At 39.9% G+C, this 18,902-nt stretch overlaps 1 protein-coding gene across 1 annotated transcript; it reads right to left on the minus strand.

Annotated features, from left to right (window-relative positions):
- Positions 1 to 5,095: 5,095 nt before the first annotated feature.
- Positions 5,096 to 11,360, minus strand: hif1an (hypoxia inducible factor 1 subunit alpha inhibitor). Its single transcript, XM_037686829.1, has 8 exons — positions 10,939 to 11,360; positions 8,467 to 8,717; positions 7,963 to 8,111; positions 7,719 to 7,864; positions 7,438 to 7,544; positions 5,769 to 5,832; positions 5,564 to 5,674; positions 5,096 to 5,228 (listed from the first exon to the last, which is right to left on the minus strand). The coding sequence occupies exons 1-8, from the start codon at positions 11,062 to 11,064 to the stop codon at positions 5,172 to 5,174; spliced, it is 1,011 nt and encodes a 336-aa protein (XP_037542757.1). The 5' UTR covers positions 11,065 to 11,360; the 3' UTR covers positions 5,096 to 5,171.
- Between the last annotated feature and the right edge of the window lie 7,542 nt (positions 11,361 to 18,902).

The following is an 18,902-nucleotide window of genomic DNA, read 5'->3' on the forward strand; positions in this document are numbered from 1 at the left end:
CCATCAGCGACAGCCTTAAAGGGCTACGCCTATATTCATAGAATCTGGGGTTACAGTACGTAACCAACGTTTATGTGCAACCATGTTTGCAGAAAGTTGGATTGTCATGTAAAGTTTAAATGAAAACTTCAAATCAATGGTTGGTTTGTGAGTTAAACCATAGATTTAATCAGAAATAATAAGTTACGTTATTATTTTTCCATTTGTGAAATCACTGATCGTTGTTAGCACGGTGGCGACCAGTTCAAATGCTGGTCCATGGGCCTTTCTGGGTGGAGTTTGCATGTCTTCTCCATGCATGCGTTGGTTTTCTCAGGGTACTCCGGTTTCCTCCCACAGACCAAAAACATGCATGTTAGGCTGATTGGTAGCTCTAAATTGTCCCTAGGTGTGAGTGAGAGTGAGACTGGTTGTCTCTGTGTGTCCCTGTGATGGACTGGAGACCTGTCCAGTGTGTCCCTGCCTCTCGCACAGTGATTGCTGGCGACCCAAAAAGGAAGAACGGGTAAAGATAATGGATGGATGGATTGATCATTGTTCCTTTATTAGCAGCCCAGCTCAAAACTCCAGCATCTGAACACTGGAGGAAAAGTAGTAGGATCTGAATATTGCTAAACGGTGGCCCTGAATTAAGGGTCGCTATAGAATTAGAATTATTTGAATTTAATAATTTGAATTAAGGGTTGCTATATATTCTGCTATGGAGTTAAACTCAAAGCAGTCTGCTCCTCCGATAAATAATGTTAAATTATTATTTTTATATATGAATGTTTCTGTTCTGTGCCCTGAGATGACTTCTGTTGTGACTTGGTGCTAGATAAATAAACTGAATTGAATTATAGCTAAACAAAAAGTGGTCATCAGACAAATGTTGGTGGTTTGATACCCATTTTCCAAAGTATACATGTCTAGTTCATGGGCACATATGGAAATTTACTTTTGTTTCTTCTGATGCATTTATCTGCATAAAGCCTACAGGACTAGACTAAGAAGTTACTGATGTGTATGCACAAATATAAATTCAGTCTCTAATAGTCAAAGAGAAAAGGCACTTATAAAGATGATCCAGAAATGTGTCACATTTTTTCTGAAACCACTGAAAACATTTAGTGTAATACAAAGTAAAACAAATGGGTGTGTGTTCTGTGAGCATCTAAAACAGCACCAAGCAAAAACTGAGAAGTACTTTTTACTCATGCCATCAGCAGTTTGTTCCCTTTAGTAAACATTATTCAACAGTGATTTTAGTGTGTATTAACTCTATTATTTAAAAAAATGTATAGAATATTTTGTTTAGTTAGTTTTCATTATATTCTCTAAAGCAGTGGTTCTGAAACTGGGGTCCCTGGACCCCTGGGGGTCAGTGATTCTCTCAGATTCATGTTATTTGTTTCTTTTCTTGTGACTGTAGTGAAACTTTGACTGGGTTCATAAGTTCTTGTATATTAGGACAAATATGTTTCTCTCCACCCCACCCAAGATTTAAGGTTTACTGTATTCTAGATCTATTCTGTGTAATTTATATCGTTTTAAATGAGTGGTATGTTTTCAGGACTGCAGTATAAACCAAATGAGTGTTGAGATTTGGTTGTTACGATTATAAGCAGCAATGTTATTTTTATTCTACAGTGCCTTGCTAAAGTATTCGGCCCCCTTGAACTTTTCAACCTTTTGCCACATTTCAGGCTTCAAACATGAAGATATACAATTTAAATTTTTTGTGAAGAATCAACAACAAGTGGGACACAATCGTGAAGTGGAATGAAATTTATTGGATGTGTCAAACTTTAACAAACAAAAAACTGAAAAGTGGGGCATGCAATATTATTGGGCCCCTTTACTTTCAGTGCAGCAAACACTCCAGAAGTTCAGTGAGGATCTATGAATGATCCAATGTTGTCCCTAATGACTGATGATGATAAATAGAATCCACCTGTGTGTAATCAAGTCTCTGTATAAATGCACCTGCTCTGTGATAGTCTCAGGATTCTGTTCAAAGTGCAGAGAGCATCATGAAGACCAAGGAACTCACCAGGCAGGTCCGAGATACTGTTGTGGAGAAGTTTAAAGCCGGATTTGGATACAAAAAGATTTCCCAAGCTTTAAACATCCCAAGGAGCACTGTGCAAGCAATCATATTGAAATGGAAGGAGTATCAGACCACTGCAAATCTACCAAGACCCGGCCGTCCCTCTAAACTTTCATCTCGAACAAGGAGAAGACTGATCAGAGATGCAGCCAAGAGGTCCATGATCACTCTGGATGAACTGCAGAGATCTACAGCTGAGGTGGGAGAGTCTGTCCATAGGACCACAATCAGTCGTACACTGCACAAAATCTGGCCTTTATGGAAGAGTGGCAAGAAGAAAGCCATTTCTCAAAGATATCCATAAAAAGTGTCGTTTAAAGTTTGCCCCAAGCACCTGGGAGACACCAAACATGTGGAAGAAGGTGCTCTGGTCACATGAAACCAAAATCCAACTGTTTGGCCACAATGCAAAACGATATGTTTGACGTAAAAGCAACACAGCTCATCACCCTGAACACACCATCCCCACTGTCAAACAAGGTGGTGGCAGCATCATGGTTTGGGCCTGCTTTTCGTCAGCAGGGACAGGGAAGATGGTCAGAATTGATGGGAAGATGGATGGGGCCAAATACAGGACCATTCTGGAAGAAAACCTGTTTGAGTCTGCAAGAGACCTGAGACTGGGATGGAGATTTATCTTCCAACAAGACAATGATCCAAAACATAAAGCCAAATCTACAATGGAATGGTTCACAAATAAACATATCCAGGTGTTGGAATGGCCAAGTCAAAGTCCAGACCTGAATCCAATCGAGAATCTGTGGAAAGAGCTGAAGACTGCTGTTCACAAACGCTCTCCATCCAACCTCACTGAGCTCGAGCTGTTTTGCAAAGAAGAATGGGCAAAAATTTCAGTCTCTCCATGTGCAAAACTGATAGAGACAAACCCCAAGAGACTTGCAGCTGGAACTGCAGCAAAAGGCGGCGCTACAAAGTATTAACGCAAGGGGGCCGAATAATATTGCACGCCCCACTTTTCAGGTTATTTGTTAAAAAAGTTTGACACATCCAATAAATTTCATTCTACTTCACAATTGTGTCCCATTTGTTGTTGATTCTTCACAAAAAAATAAAATTTTATATCTTTGTTTGAAACTTGAAATGTGGCAAAAGGTTGAAAAGTTTAAGGGGGCCGAATACTTTCGCAAGGCACTGTATATAATATGGTGTCACTGTAGAACATGGAGTGGACTTTTAAATCATGGCTTTAAGAACCTACTGACACAATTTATAGTAAATGCTAATTTTTGTACACTATATATGCTGTTGTTTTTATTGTCTGATAGTTGCATAAAAAACTAATTTTTAGAAAAATCAGGGTGTAACATTTTACCCCTTTCCTAACCAAAATGTTCATCAGCACAAGAAGACCACAGGATTCAAGTAATACATAAAGATCTCTCTTTTAAAGCTGTTTAATGCCAGTGTGAAAACAAACACATTCACCAAAAAATAGAAAAGTTAAAAATAAACTTCCTATTACTTATACTACCATGCCAACATCAGGCAAGGCACATATAGTAAACAACTTCCTAGAAATAGAATACGTGGGTGAATTGGTTTTACACATGGATTAAAACTTTTGATTATTGTGCGAACAGTTCAGGAACACATGCACATCATGAGTGATTTAACAAATCCATTCATTGTGAGCCGTTGTGACTAACATCACAGCTAATGTTTCTGAGCGTGAAGACTCCTATCTACTGGCTTCAGGGTTGGTTTGGCACGTACAGCACAATACATGAAATCATCACCTTTATTTGTGTGATACACACCGATCAGCCGCGTTATTAAAACCAGCAGCATGTAAAGTGAACGACATTGCTCAAGGACACCGTTCTGGTGAAAAAACCTCGCAACCGGTCATCTGTTGAAGTCACCAGCTGGGTTTAAAGTGGCTCATCAGTGTATTGTTTTAAGAGAATAAAAATAAGTGCATCCCAGATGACACATCCTACTGGTGTCATTAATGGGGCTTTTCAACTTAAGTAGGGTTTTTGTACACTTTGTACATAATTTAATATTTGATCTGCTGCATTTAACACATGCTGAAAGATATGACAGTGATCAAGCTTACCAGGAAACCACAACTCTGACCACTAGATGGCGCCGTATACTGCAATAGTGCAATAGCTTAATGGTGGCAGTCAGTTAAGAGCATTTAAACGCATCATTTGTGCATTTAACTTCAAATACACACATAAGCCTAACTGGTTTATTGGCCTAGAAAAAAACAACTGTAATTTCTGACATGCCCCCCCCACCCCCACCCCCACCCCAAAAAAAAAGTCTTGCTTGTTTTAAATTCCTATAGTAAAGTTTTATTTGCAGCTTTAGCTGCAATAAGATGTTCAGAACTCCTCCTGCTGTTACCAGAGTGCTTGGCAGCAAATCCTTAAAAAGCCCTTGAAATACAAAATCAAACAAGAAAAAAATATTTAGAAAACGCAAATCAGACAAATACTTGGGACACTGGTACACATTTCTTCAGCTATACCCCTTTTTTTCCACATCCATACATTTGTTATTGTTCATTATAACAGTAACTGTGGTTTGAATGTCTTTAAATCAAATAAATTGTACTGATACATGGCTATACATCACAACAGAAAGCACAAAGAAGATGTAGAAGCTCAGTTGTGAAGCGTCTGAAAATAATTTGAAACTGTAATTCCTTGTGTAAAGGAAGTGACGAAAACACAGTTTTACTCTAGACTCATCTATAAGTGATAAAAACACTGAGGTTGCCTCAAAGGTGCTAATTCACAATAATGTTTGACCTTTTAGACTGATGGACACAAACCAGCCTACAGGTCTTCTTCCCAAAGACAAAAGATCAACTTCTTCAAATTGGTTGGTCGAAATCCCAGTAATTGTTGTTGTTTCTTCTTTAGTTGTTGTAGTTGCACTTGGGAGACTGAAACAGAATCGTTTCAGTGACTGTTTATTGCCATGCAACGATGCTTAGCTCCAACGACAGAAAGCACATTAATCGATCTCTCCATCACACACCGCAATGCAACTTTCACATGCCAACAGTTTCCAGAGCAGTCTATTTAATAGTCAAAAAGCTCGAGTTCTAACTGTGATCCTGGTCATATCTTCCTTTGATCATGGTTTTTAGTAAAGGTCCAACCTACAGAAAATATATTAAAAAAAAAAAAAAAAACAGGATGAGAAACTTTATAAAGTGGGGCATGCTACATTATTACGCACCGTCTTGAACAGCATGCTGTACGTCTTTCTTTTGTACGAAACCAAGTAAGCCGTGTATATTATCAGTAACTGGGTTGCTTAGGGGGTCAGCATGCCCCAGAGCTTTCATAGTAAGTGACCTAAATGTAGATCCTATGAATGTCCTAGAAACGGGCAGTGTGACATTCATGTGCAAACAGAACACCAATGATAGCAGTAGAGCTCAGCATCTGTCTGTGATGAGGGGAAAACTGTGTAAAAATGACGTGCTTTTACCTCATGTGGGTCTCCAAGTGCTTCTCCCAGCATCTTTTCAATATTCCTCATGATGGCAACCTTCTGGTGAGCTCGCAGTGGGTATTCTATCCTCTTAGGCGTGGGAGCTCCCTAAACAAGAATCACAAAAGTTATGAAGAAATGTAGACGAAAAGGATACCAAATAAGTCGTAGGAAAGAGTTGACGGGAATCAAATATTCATACTTTGTACCAGAAGTTTACAGTGATCGTTACTCCTCCGCCCAATAAAGATTCAATGTGATGCCACCTGAAAGAGGGAAAAAACATCTATAAATGACTACGTCCATAAGCTCTTTGTTGACTTCAATTCTGCTTTCAACACCATTCATTCATTCAATCTTTATTTAAACAAATAAATCACATTTAAATCACATGATCCCCCAAACCCTGATGGACAAACTACTCCCACTAGGACTAAGCCCCTCCATTTGCAACTGGGTCCTGGACTTCTTAACAAACAGACCGCAGTCAGTGAGAATCCACAACTTCTCCACCATAACCCTCAGCACTGGCTCCCCTCAGGGCTGTGTGCTGAGCCCCCTCCTGTTCACATATGACTGTGCACATACCCATCCAGGATGTCATATTGTAAAGTTTGCAGATGATACAGCAGTAGTTGCATCACACACAATGAGTCCAGCTACAGGCAGGAGGTGGAACACCTGGAGAGCTGGTGCAGGAAGAACAACCTTCACATCAATGTGAAGAAGATGAAGGAGATGGTCATGGACTTCAGACACACACCCCCCCCCCCCCCCCCCGAATATAGGAGGAGCTACGGTGGAAGTGATCTCCAGCTACAAGTACTTGAGTGTGCACCTGAATGACAACCTCAGCTGGGGGCAACAACACCACCAGCCTGATCAAGAAAGCTCATCAGAGACGCTACTTCCTCAGACGGCTGAGGTGAACTGGACTGGGAAGCTCAGTCCTCACCTCCTTCTACAGGTGTGCAGTGGAGAGCATCCTGTGCTCCAGCATCAACGTGTGGCATGGAGGCTGCACAGCTGCAGAAAGAAAAGCTTTGCAGAGAGTGGTGAAGGCTGCACAGAAGACTGTTGGAGTCAGACTCCCCACCATCACAGACATCTACACCTTCAGATGCAGGAAGAGGGCCACCTGCATCATGAAGGACCCCACTCACCCAGCACACACACTTTTTGCCACGCTTCCCTCAGTCAGGAGGTTGAGGAGCATCGAGTGTAGAACAACTAGACTGAAGAACAACTTCTACCCTGAGGCTGTTAAGACTCATGAATCTCTAACTAGAATAATCACTGTGAAAAAAAATCACTGTAATGCCACTTGATTGTTTATGTGCTGCTGATTATCCATGTTGCTGATATTATGCTGCTGATTTATTTCATGCTGCTGTGTTCATTTGTGCTCATCTGCTCACACGGACTCATGTCCGTGCTGCTGTTGTTCAGCGTATTGTTTTTGTACATTAGTGCTTAGTGTGTTCTTAGTTTAGCCGTATTTCTTAGTTCATAGCTTAGATCTTATTACCGTTTTTCTTTACAATTTATACTTTTGTTGGAAGTAACTGGGAACCTGTGTACACAATTTTGTTCCACCACATGTGGTGAAACGACAAATAAAGAAACTTTGACATAAACAACGAGTAATTTTAGTATGGAGTCAAAAACAGCATGTCTGATCTGTTTTGTAGCATCTGTCCAATCTACAGAAACGTCACTTGTTCATGAAAAACTTCCAAATGAAATGCAGACCACATAACAAAACAGCACGTGAATTTTCCAGGAACTCAGTTTAAAAGAAAAAAAAAAAAACATCTTTAAAGTTAATAATGTTGCATGATTTTTAAAGACTATAAAGATGTGTTTCTTACCAATACATAGGGATGTATAGAACATCTCCAGGTCCCACAACAGCTTCATAACCAACAATATTTTTACAATTTGGGAATTTCTCATAGTTAGGGTTATCAAAATCAACCTATGAATAAAGAAAATGAACAGTCAGTGAAAATGTCATATCTCTCATCTCAATGTGTATATATATAAAAAAAGAAAACTTTACCTAATCTGAATAAAATGCCTTTCTAATAATAATCTATGACAAGTGTAAAGTTTTCACCATGATACCTGGCTGTGAATCTACACAACTTACTTGGCTCTGTCGGTCACAGGGGTGATGGACGGGGTACGGATAGAGACACTCAAACTGGTCTGGAGGGAAAAGGATGCATCTTTTATGACCTTTAATCTGTGCAAAAAAGTTCTGCTGCTCATCATAATGTGCTGGTGTCACATTGCCTGAAAGGTTTTTTAAAAATAAAAAAAAACATGGTCAAATCAATGAAAGGAAAAACATCTCGAGTTCAGAAACGGCACAGGCGGTGTGAGAACCTCACCCTCCATGCCTACAAGCAGCAGGTTAGATGTCAGCGGTCCCCAGTTTCTCTTGGCTTGCTGCTTGTTGATCCAGTTCCAGTTAAAACCAAGAAAATCAACAACAATCTTCTTTCCTACTGTGTCATTCAGTGTCTGCTGCAAATAGACTCTTAACGTGAGCGAGAAAAGAGATTAAATGAGTGACGCCATGTCACAAACTCAGGGCTGAATGAGTTGGCAGGGAAACACTTTGATTAGTTGGTAGTTTATAAATAAAATTTGAAGTAACAGAGTAAATAAAAAAAAGCTATGAGCCACTGGGGGGGGGGGTCTACAAGTCAAACAGTGAGATGTCTTTGGTAACTGGTCTCCGTTTTCAGATCAAGCTAGGCCACATAAATAGACTTCTCTGACTATTTTAATATATGCTTAGTCAAGCTGCATCACCTTACACCTTTACAAGTTCTAATCAACCTGAACATCAACAGAGGCGCAGGGCTTTCTCCACATTCCTCGGTCCTTACCTCTCCTGTCCTCCCATTTCCTCCGTTTGATGCATTTTATCCACAAATTCAGAGAATTTCATTTCCATCCGTCGAGACTTGGGAACAAAGTTCTCAAAGCTGGACATTTTCTTCTCATCATAATAGAGGAATTTGTGGTTTTCTGAAGTGTAAACGGAGAAATCTCCATTCCCAATGTTCTCCAGGAGGTACGGGATGTCCCACTTGAGAGCTGGATATACGAGGTTTGTGTCTGTTAAAACCACCGGTTCCTGAAAACAGACAAACATTTCAAGATAGTGTATCTATTCTATATATAGCATTTTATATTGCCTTATAATGTAGCTGGGTTTTTTTTTGTTTGTTTTTTAACAATTTCATTCCATTTATTGTTCTCTTTTTTTCAGTTTATATGTGTTATTTTAAGAACGTCTATTGTTATCTATTGTTGTCATCATTCTTTGTTAAAAACAGGCCTCTCTTGTAAATGAGTCCTCGAGGCTCAGTGAGACTAACTTGTATAAATAAAGGTTGAATTGAAGATAAAGATATAAAACAAAAGCTGCTGCTTATTGGTGTGTGATAGTTTAAAGGCCACTCTTATAAATGCAGGGTTTGCTCTACTACATAACAGTTTGTTATTATAATACAAGGTTTAAATTGTAATTAAAAAGTAAAAATTCAGGCAACCACCATTGTGAATATTCGCAAAAGAAAAAAAAAAAGCTCACATTTTGAGACGTTTCATCTTTCTTTACTAAATTTACAAAATGGTAAGATTAAAAAAATATATAGCTTTACTTCTTTTTCTTTCTTTTTTTTTAGCTCAATAGTTCAAATAAAACAGATTTGGGTGAAATCTGTGTTGTGATGAATTTGTGCGCGCTCTCGACACCGAGGACGCGTATCCTAACGGGCATTACTACCCTGGCACAACACCGGCACGGCACGTGCAGCACAAACATGCTGTAACCATGGCAACACACACTGAGCTCCGAGGGCCTACGTGACTAACAGAACGTGGCCCGCTGGGCGCGCTCTCGCTGCCCGGCTTCTCGCTTTCACTTTCACCGGGAGGACGCTGGACTCTGCGGTTGAGACAAAAAGAAAAAAAAAAAAAAAAAGGGAGCGTTTTAAAAGTGCCATTTCTGGTGTTTTGATCCGTGTTCAAGTTTGTATATTTACAAGTTCTACCAATAAGGAATGTTGGACACTAAAAGTTCACTAACGGTGCTATCGCTGTTAGCATAACAGTAAACGTTTTGTATTTATTCACATTGTTTGTAGTTTCAAGTTCAGCATAACTGAAGACTTCCTAGCAGATGTTATGCTAATAGCATTCACTTCTACCTTGCTATAAATTATAAATTGGAGCAACATTTCTTACATGTTTTGATCTTTGAAGTCTACGTCCCATCCAGACAATCATTCAAAGCACTTATTTGTTACTTGTTTTTTTGTCTAACTGAAGTATTAGTTTAAGGAAATAAACCATCTAAAAATGGTCATTTTCACAGCATGGATTTATTAAAAACGAACGCCACCTTTGCTGCAGAAAAACACTGGAAAGGCTCAAACTAAGCACTTCAGCTTCACTTGTGTGTGACTTGAAGGTCATCTTTCTATTCTTGTAAAACAATCCTCAGGAGACGCAAGTAGGTTCAGAGTATGGTCCACTGTGAGGATTTGATGCGGAGTAGAGAATTTGTCATGCTACAAAATAGGTTTTCCTTAATATGGGTTCGAAAAAGATTTAATCGATAAATCTTCTCCACAATTAAACTGCAAATACAGGAAAGGTCAATTGTATGGTCAGGTTAAAACACAACAAACATTAAAAAACGACCAAATGGTTTATAGTTAACAAGGTTAAGTCGGGTCATCTGGACGGGTTCTTTTTCTGAAACGTTTTCAAACAAGAAGAATCCGACCTGCCTTGTTAAGATTTATCTACCTGGATTATAGAGCAAACATCTGGACAGATGGTTTATAGTTGTGAATGCAATGTCTAACCACATTGCATCCAAGCTAAATGTTTTCAACTGTACCTACATTAAGACTTGTTTCAAGACCACATTGTCTCAAGCGAGTGATTTGGATGTAGTTTCAAGCAGCAATGCAGACGTGTAAATAAAGAGGCTAAACATTGTCAATATGTCACAGGTGTGCACTGTTTTTATGGTAAAACAGACAAAAATGTATGAGGTTTGTTTCATAAAGTGGCATTTTGATTGCTGGTGTGAAAAGTATTTACTGATCTTCTGGTCCAATTAAGGATACAAGCAGGAAATTGCATTCAGATACCACACTACCTGCTTTATGTAAACTTTTTTTTAATATAAATAGTATGAGCCAAATGAGTCAAGTCAGGGTTCTGTTTTTTTTAAGTTGCACACGAGCTTCATGTAAACGTGCATTAAAAATGTTAGCTCCACTTTTATACGACCTGCTTAAAAAAAAAAAGTTGCAGCAAGTGAACTCTGCAGCTGTTACCTCGTTGTTTATCAGCATCTCTGCCCTGGGGTCCGTGTGGGAAAGCCTGGGAATGGGTTTGATGGGGAAGGAGTACTGTCGGAGCTGGGAGTCCTCCCAGCCCCGGTCCACGGTCGCCTCTGCCATGGTCGTGATGGAACGCTCCGTCCTCACAATGAAGCAACCCTTTCTTTTTAGACTTCTTGTAACGTGAGGACCACGCAAGCCTTCCCAGTCACCTTAATAAAATATTTAAAAAAAAAATAAGTTTGTGATGGGCTCAGTTCCGTGTGTAGGTGTTTACACGCCGCGGTGACAAGCAGAAACTAAAATACTCAGGAAGCCGTTCACGCGATTTCAGGTCCTGAATATTCCACAGCGACACCTGGCGGTCAGGATGTGCAGCAGCTGTAATGATTTATTATGACCACATGGGGGCGATGTTGTACTTGTTTTTCTCACGATGAGTCTGTCTTTTTTTTTTTTTTTTGTCATAGTAGTTCCGTTTTTAGTAATTCTACTTCTTTTGGTGTCACAATTTAATTTTCTTTTTGCATCTATGTGTGTCATTTCCCACTGTGTTTTTTTTTGTTTGTTTTGGGGTGTCTACAAATGCTGTTTTCTGTCTCAATTGGTCAATTTTTGTCTCTTGAGACTAATAGTTTATAGTTTTATGCTCATTGTCAGTGCTTTGCATGTCAGTCATTTGAGCCTTTTTTTTTTTTGTCTAATTTCAGTCTCTTTACTGGTTGTGTGTACAATCGCTGTATTTTACTATTTATTTTTAATTATCAGTAACTCAAAATGCATTTGTGACATGGCTAAAACTGACGTTTTGTCTTGTTCTTAAAAAAAACACAAGTGTTAAAATTGATGTCAGCGCTCCTTGCAGCCAGAGTGCCAAAAAAATAATTTTTTGAAAAATGCTCTTTTTTTAACTTCACTTCAAAAGTTTTAAATATCAATAAAAATCAAGGTATATTGAAAAGTGATAGAATTTTAGGCTTTGGGGTCAAATCTTGAAAATCAGATTATACACAATGATGTTGCGAAATTGTGCATAACATGTTGCAGCCTGACGTTTATTTTGAGAATCACTCTCAGCTACTACCACACTAAATTTTAGCTTAATATCTGCAAAATTGGCTGCAATGCAACAAATTTTTCCTAAAGTTAATTAGCTGTGGCAACCACTTTGAGTTAGATTGACTCCAAAAGTTAATCAGATGTGGAGTTAGGTCTAATGACTGCTTTATGAAACTAAAGCAGCACAGCACTTTCCCTGAGTCAGGTTGTTAACTTGACCCTACTGTTGGTCTTTTTCTGTGAAAAAGTGTGATCGAAAGCTGAGCAAACACCTTTGAACTCCTGAACCAATCTTTACTCCTGGTCATTCTAGGCTCAGCATCAAAGTATTGGTGTTTGGACAGTCATTGTTCATGTGTTAACAGTAAAGCCCACAGGAGTTTAGTCAAACATGTACTGCTGTTTATCAATCACTTTGATCACCTGCTCTGTGTGGTGTTTTAAACCTACAAACCTGCTCCCTTGGACTCCCTCATGGGTTCCCATGCCCAGCATTTCCTGTGCAGATCAGTGAGCTGACCTGAGCAGAGTTGATCCCCAACCCCCTCTCACCCGACTCCCACATAACCAGGAGTTTGGACCCCCCTGTTAGGTCTCTAGAAGCCCTCAATCCTGCAGGTGGAAACAAACACCACACCCCCCCCCCCCATCAGATCAACTGGTGAAAAACGGACTCGCTCAGGAATGATCCGCACCGACTCACGAACTAACCGTCGTGAGTTTTGTCTCATCGCACTCTGACAAATAATACAACAAAGGTAAACGCTTGCTGATTTTTTTTATTTTTATTATTTTTATCAGCACACATGGTTATTCCACTGTTCATCATCTGTGTTGGATTTCTCTCACATTCATGCTGACCCTCGCCCCTCAAAGTGTTGTAGGTCCAAAACCCTTAAGTCATAAATCCTATTAGTCAAGGACTCTGTGAAGCATTATAAGTCTTTTTCCCCAACTTTAATGGTTTGACTCATCACGTGGTACTTGATGTATCTTAAGTTCCCTCAGAGACACGAACCCAGACGAAGAGAAATTATTTATTCTGCCTAAAAGTAAACGCTCAGCGTCTGAGAGAGCGTCAGGAAGTCCTCTGTTTCCTGTGACACCTCTCGTCCTGTCACTGTGCACTCATGTGTCGTCACAGATTAAACATGGCAAAGCCAGCGTGAGAGACGGAAGTTTAGGCCCCGGGGTCAGAAGTCGTGTCACTCTCTGCGTGGGGGTGGAGCGTGTGTTTGAGTCGTGATCGGCGTTATGTTGGATGCTGTCTATCATGGTGCACTAAGATTCATAACTGGCTGTGATTATCATACCCACCACTGCACCCTGTATTCACTGGTTAACTGGTCATCATTAACTTCACGCAGACTCTCTCACTGGTACATTTTCATCTTTAAATCACTTCTTGGTCTGCTGCCTTCATACATCTCCTCCTACATGTCTCTGCGTGAGTGCAGCTACAGCGTGCGCTCTCAGGACATTATTACATGCAGTGTTCCCTCAGTGCGGACTGAACATGGTGAAAGGACCTTCTCCTACTCCGCTCCTGTTTCCTGGAATATCTTACAAAAAGACCTGAAGCTCCCGACCTTGAAGCTCTCGACCTTGACCTCTCTAAGTGGCTTTAAGAATCTGTTGGACTCCTGGCAAGGACCAATGCAGACATGTTCCTGTTTTTAGTTTTTTGCATTTGCCTTATAATCTAGCTGTTTTGCTACTTTTTTTTTTGTTGCCATTTTATTTTAATTTGTTTTAAAAAAAATCTGTATGCCTCTTTTATAATTGTCTATTGTTGTCATTGTTGTCATCATTCTTTGTTGAAATCAGGTCTCTCTTGTGAATGAGTCCTCGAGGCTCAATGGGATTAACCTGTACAAAGAAAGATGAATGAATGTGCCGTTTCACATGTTCGCTGGCTTCACGGAGTTTGCCTCCTTTCCTTGACTGTGAGAGTGTGGCAGTGCTTCCTGGAGATGAAAGCGACAGAGACATGTTGATGTTGTACGTTTCAAGGTGGGTTTGCTCCATCCATCCATCCATCCATCCATCCATCCATCCATCCATCCACATTCAAGGCCATCCATAACCTCGCCCCTCCCCATCCGTCCGATCTCCTGCACATTATCACCCATTCACGCTCCCTTCCTTCTTCCTCTTCCATCCACCTCAACGTGCCTCTCGTCCGCCTCAGCACCATGGAACACAGAGCCTCTTCTCACTCTGCTCCCCAACTCTGGAATGCTCTTCCCCCAGACATCCGTAATATTGACTCCCTTCAAAAACACAACTCAAAACTCATCTGTTCAAGTTAGCCTTCTCACTTTCATTTTTTGGTTATTTTTCTTCGTGGTTTAGTGTTTTTAAAGTCATATTGTATTGTTTTGTTTTGTGTTTTTAATATTGTGACGTGTCCTTGGGTTTCTTGAAAGGCGCTATCAAATAAAATGCATTATTATCTTTACCCGCTTCTTCCTTTTCGGGTCACAGGGGTCACAATGTGAGAGGCGGCGTCCATCAAAGGGACACATCGAGACGAACAACCATTCACACTCTCACTCACACCTAGAGACAATTTATTTAGCAATTAAAACTAATTAAACAAATACTAACCCCAAACAGGAACTCAGTGCATGAACATTAGAGGGTGTTCGAACCATGAACAGGGGAAAAAATCTTCCCATCTGTGATGTTCATCAGCAATTTTACAAAATCTTCATAAAGACCAGGCAAAAATGTAAATTAGAACTTATTGTCTCTTATGGGTTTTCTGTTTTTTGCACATTCCTGCCCACAATGTCCCGCTGGCGTGTGTTTCAGGCTTGAATGGAGGAATATTCTGTATGGAATCAGTGATGGATTCTGCTTTATTTAGTATTTTTTAATTTTTCTCCCTGTGGTGCAGTTTTCAAATTGAACTTTGTAAAGATCTCTAAAATAAATAAATAAATAAAACAAATGAGTACTGCTTTAGCACATTTGAAAAAAAAAAAAAGACAAGACAATATGTTTTTCTGATGTTTGCTTTACTGACATTTAAGTGATTAAAAAAACATTTTTTTTTTTTCAAAGAGCAGTGTACAAAGAGACATTAGGGTTATAAACTAATTAAGACAAATAGAAAGATAGATAAGGAACACAATAAAACATAGCGGTTAAACATAGACATAAATAAACATTAACAGCGCAAAGAAAATACCTTGCAAATATGGGCCTAAATCACATATGTCAAACTCAAGGCCCGTGGGCCAAATGTGGCCCTCGGTGACGCCTTATCTGGTCCCCAAGATGATATGTGAAACATAAAATACTTTTTTCACTTGGATTTTTATCAGCGATCTTTGATTATGATGTCAAAAGTGCTACTGAGAACGTCAAATGAGACCAATCAAACTCTTTTGGTAGGAACCTGCAACCAAGAAAATATGTCGGATATCTAACTTGAGTTCATGTAGATTCTGAAATTAGCCCTTAGTTTAAAAAAGGTCTTAATTTTGGCCCCATTTTGTAAGTGAGTTTGACACCACAGATCCAAAACATGAACAAAATATTGCAAAAATGGGACATTAATAGATCCAGCTGGTAATAGAGGAACTTAAAATTATAAAATGTAATTTATTTGTGCTATTATTTTTAAGGCTGGGCATTTTGGTGCCCTGCAAAATATGAAGTCCCATTATTTAATAGTCAATGCTTGAGAGTGAGGTTTAGTACTCCGATGCACTGAAAACACTAATTAACTTCATTCTTTTGAGGCGGAAACCTCCGAGCTTTTCCTGCTTGAGCGTTCAGCACCTGACATTAGGTCTCCAGGTTAAGCACAGTATTATCTTTAAATGCTGCTTACCGGGGCGACACCGCCTTTTATCTTTGCTGCTGATGCGCAACTGATCTTCACTGAAACACGAGAAGATTTTAAGAACTGTTCAGCCTGCATACAGTCGTGGTTTTTAATGTCCTGTTGCCTCACAAACTCACTGACTGAAGGGTTGGTTTGTTTTTTCTTTCATTCTCCATATTCAGGCGGCTAACCTTTGTATCACTGCATAACAGCATCAAGATTAAAGCAGCAGTTCTCAAGTGGAGTTTTGTGGGATAATTATTAACTTATCTGCTGTCGATTGGTCATTGAACAGCTGGTGTAAAGCAGTATTTTAATTTTGATCATACAAGGTGCTAATGGTTATAATACAAGCAAGGCAAAAACCAAAGTGGATATCATAAAGCAACTCCAATCACAAAAGTTTCATAATGATTTATGCAAACACCATTTTATATACCATTGAAGATGATCAGTTTTTGCATAAAATGATTTTTATGCAGAAATATTCTTATTTTTGTGCCAGAAATGACTCAGGCTGCACTGCACAGATAAGCAAAAGTTCATAAAATAGCATTTGCATGAACTGTGAAAAATTTGTAGGATTATTCAGGATAACAGTAATCCACTTTAGACTTTGCGCCGCTCAAACTAGCCATTACGTTGTCAGTCCAGTCACAACTACCATATTTTTCAGCCTAAGTCGCAATTTGTTTTTATTTTTTGCATAATTTGCATGCCCTGCGACTTATACGCCAAAGCGACGTATTTATAGATTTTTTTTTCTTCCCACATTTATACACCAATTTTTGGCTGAGATATGACCGTTTTCATTCATTCTGACGGAAAATATTGAACACTACCATTTTCAGCCGCTAGATGGCAGTTGAGTGTATGGCATGCCGTTGCGTCATGTAATAGGTGAAAAGTGGCTATTAATGGCACAATCGGCTTGCCATAGAGGCCGCCTTCGTCCAGCTTGTTGGAGCAACCATCACATCAGCTTCATTTTGCTGCGCTGCCCCGGTGAAATGCAGCTGATTTGATCATTAAAGTGCATTTATTAAGTAAAAGTTAAACTGAGACACACCTTTACTATAATTTTGAGCAAACAAATAATTGTTTTTAAGTGTTAATCTTGTTAAATTGTTGTTAAGGTCCTCCCATGCATGGATTTTTCCACTTTACTAAACATATTTGGACTGATGCAACGTATAGGGCGGTGCAACATGTATGGCGGAAAATACGGTAATCTCTGCCTTTTTTCTTTCAAAGTGTGTGGTCAAAAATCTATCTATGTCAGGTAAGATATTAATTGTTCATACAGAGCTCCTCATTAAAATAGAACATAAAGTTCATATCATTGCACCAGATTTGGAGAAGCTTTGCCAACTTCAGTCCAAATACTTTGCCCTAACTCCACCTTTGAGCGTACTGAATGGACATTTTAAACACAACGGTTTGCAGGAGTCCCACAGGGCTGCGGGGGTAAAAGTTTGCCGCTTCCTTTGTCGGTGAGCAAGTTTTGGTGCCACCCTGGTAGAGCAATCTAGCCAGCCCACGGGGGTCATCAGAGGAGAGAGGAGTTCCAATTATGATCATTATTAGGTAAATGAGATGTCAACAAGGTGTTTCCTCGACACTTTACCGAGCAAAAGAAGGAAGGTGCAGAAATGACCGCCCCCCCCTTGCTCAATGGGACCTCTAATCTCCCCTTTCATGATCCTTCTTGTCTGAAGGGTTTCAGCATTGGCTGCCATGTGCTGCTCTGCCTGGGCTGGCACTTCTTCCTCGCAGGTGGGGCGAGTCTCCTGGCAAGCATGTGTTTATAAAACTCACTTGTTTGGGCACAATCCTTGAACTAACTTCTTTTGAGAGAGCAGTGTGAATCTGAGCAAAGCCTTTTCCCAAAGTTCTTTGGAAGGCGACTGCCCATTGAGCGCGCTAGAAGGAGGGATTACCTTCTTCGACAGCGGTGCATTTCCGAGGGAGCTGATTAGCCCTGCATTCATTGTTAAATCGAGCAAAGGAAGGCCCTAGAGGAGTGAAAGGATCCAAATAGGTGGGCCCGGAGAGAAAACAGCCACAGGAAGCCTTGCACAGGCGACCCAAAGTTTTCCCAACATTTCTCTTCTCCCCCTCCAATCTCCCCTAAGGAGGCGCGGCGTGAAAAAGGAGATTAGCATACAAAATTAGAGGCAGAATGATTTTTTTTTAAGGGCCAACGTGCCTCATGCCCTCCACCCCCGCGGCCTCCTTGCTCTGTCTGGACAAAGTTAATTAAACTAGAATTAAACAGTGAAGAAACTTCCAAGCGCTCCGCGAGGATTACCGTGATGAAGGAGAGAACGGGAGGAATTTGTTGAGGCGTAATTGAGAAAGGCGTGAGGGGAGGAAAGCTTTTCTTTTCTGTTTTTTTTTTTTTTTTTCCCAGTTTGCCAGAGAGTGTGTTAACCTCGGTGGCAGCGGTGTGAAGAGTAACGTTGTGTTTACTCCATGCGATGAAGAATTGGTGCCACAAAGTGTCCTCGCTGGGTGTTAGTCAGATCCCTATTATTGTCCCAAGTTTTGTTTCTCTTAGTCTTTTTGGTTTTAAGTTGTTTGTTTTAATTAAACTTGGATTTACTCTTCGTCTTGTGTCCACCCTCGACTCCTCCACCTGCGCCGCCATGTGACACAGATAACTTTATTCAGACGGAGTCGTGCGCACGGATACAAGATTTATTATTTCTCCATGATGTCATAATAAAGGAACATAAATCACCGCTAGCAATAAAGTAAAACTAAACAAGACACGGTGCAATAAATTAAAATAATGTACAGGACAAAGTGCTTAATTATATGTACAATTAAATACATAGAGAGGGCAAATGTCAGGGTGAGACAGGAGTAAACAAACAAAAAGATACTGCAAGAAAAGTTATTGTCTGCCGCTGAAAGGTGAAAGCTGGGCCAAAAGGTTCATTCGCTGTCTGTTAGCAAAATATTTCAAGAAGCATTGGAAAGATTTCAACGAAACCCACAGAAAGTTATCACTGAATGAACCTCTGCAACTGATGAACATCTGGAGTCGACCTAAATC

The sequence above is a fragment of the Nematolebias whitei genome, chromosome 1 (assembly GCF_014905685.2).
Source record: "Nematolebias whitei isolate Nwh7 chromosome 1, NemWhi1, whole genome shotgun sequence".
In the NCBI taxonomy this organism is placed as follows: Eukaryota; Metazoa; Chordata; class Actinopteri; order Cyprinodontiformes; family Rivulidae; genus Nematolebias; species Nematolebias whitei.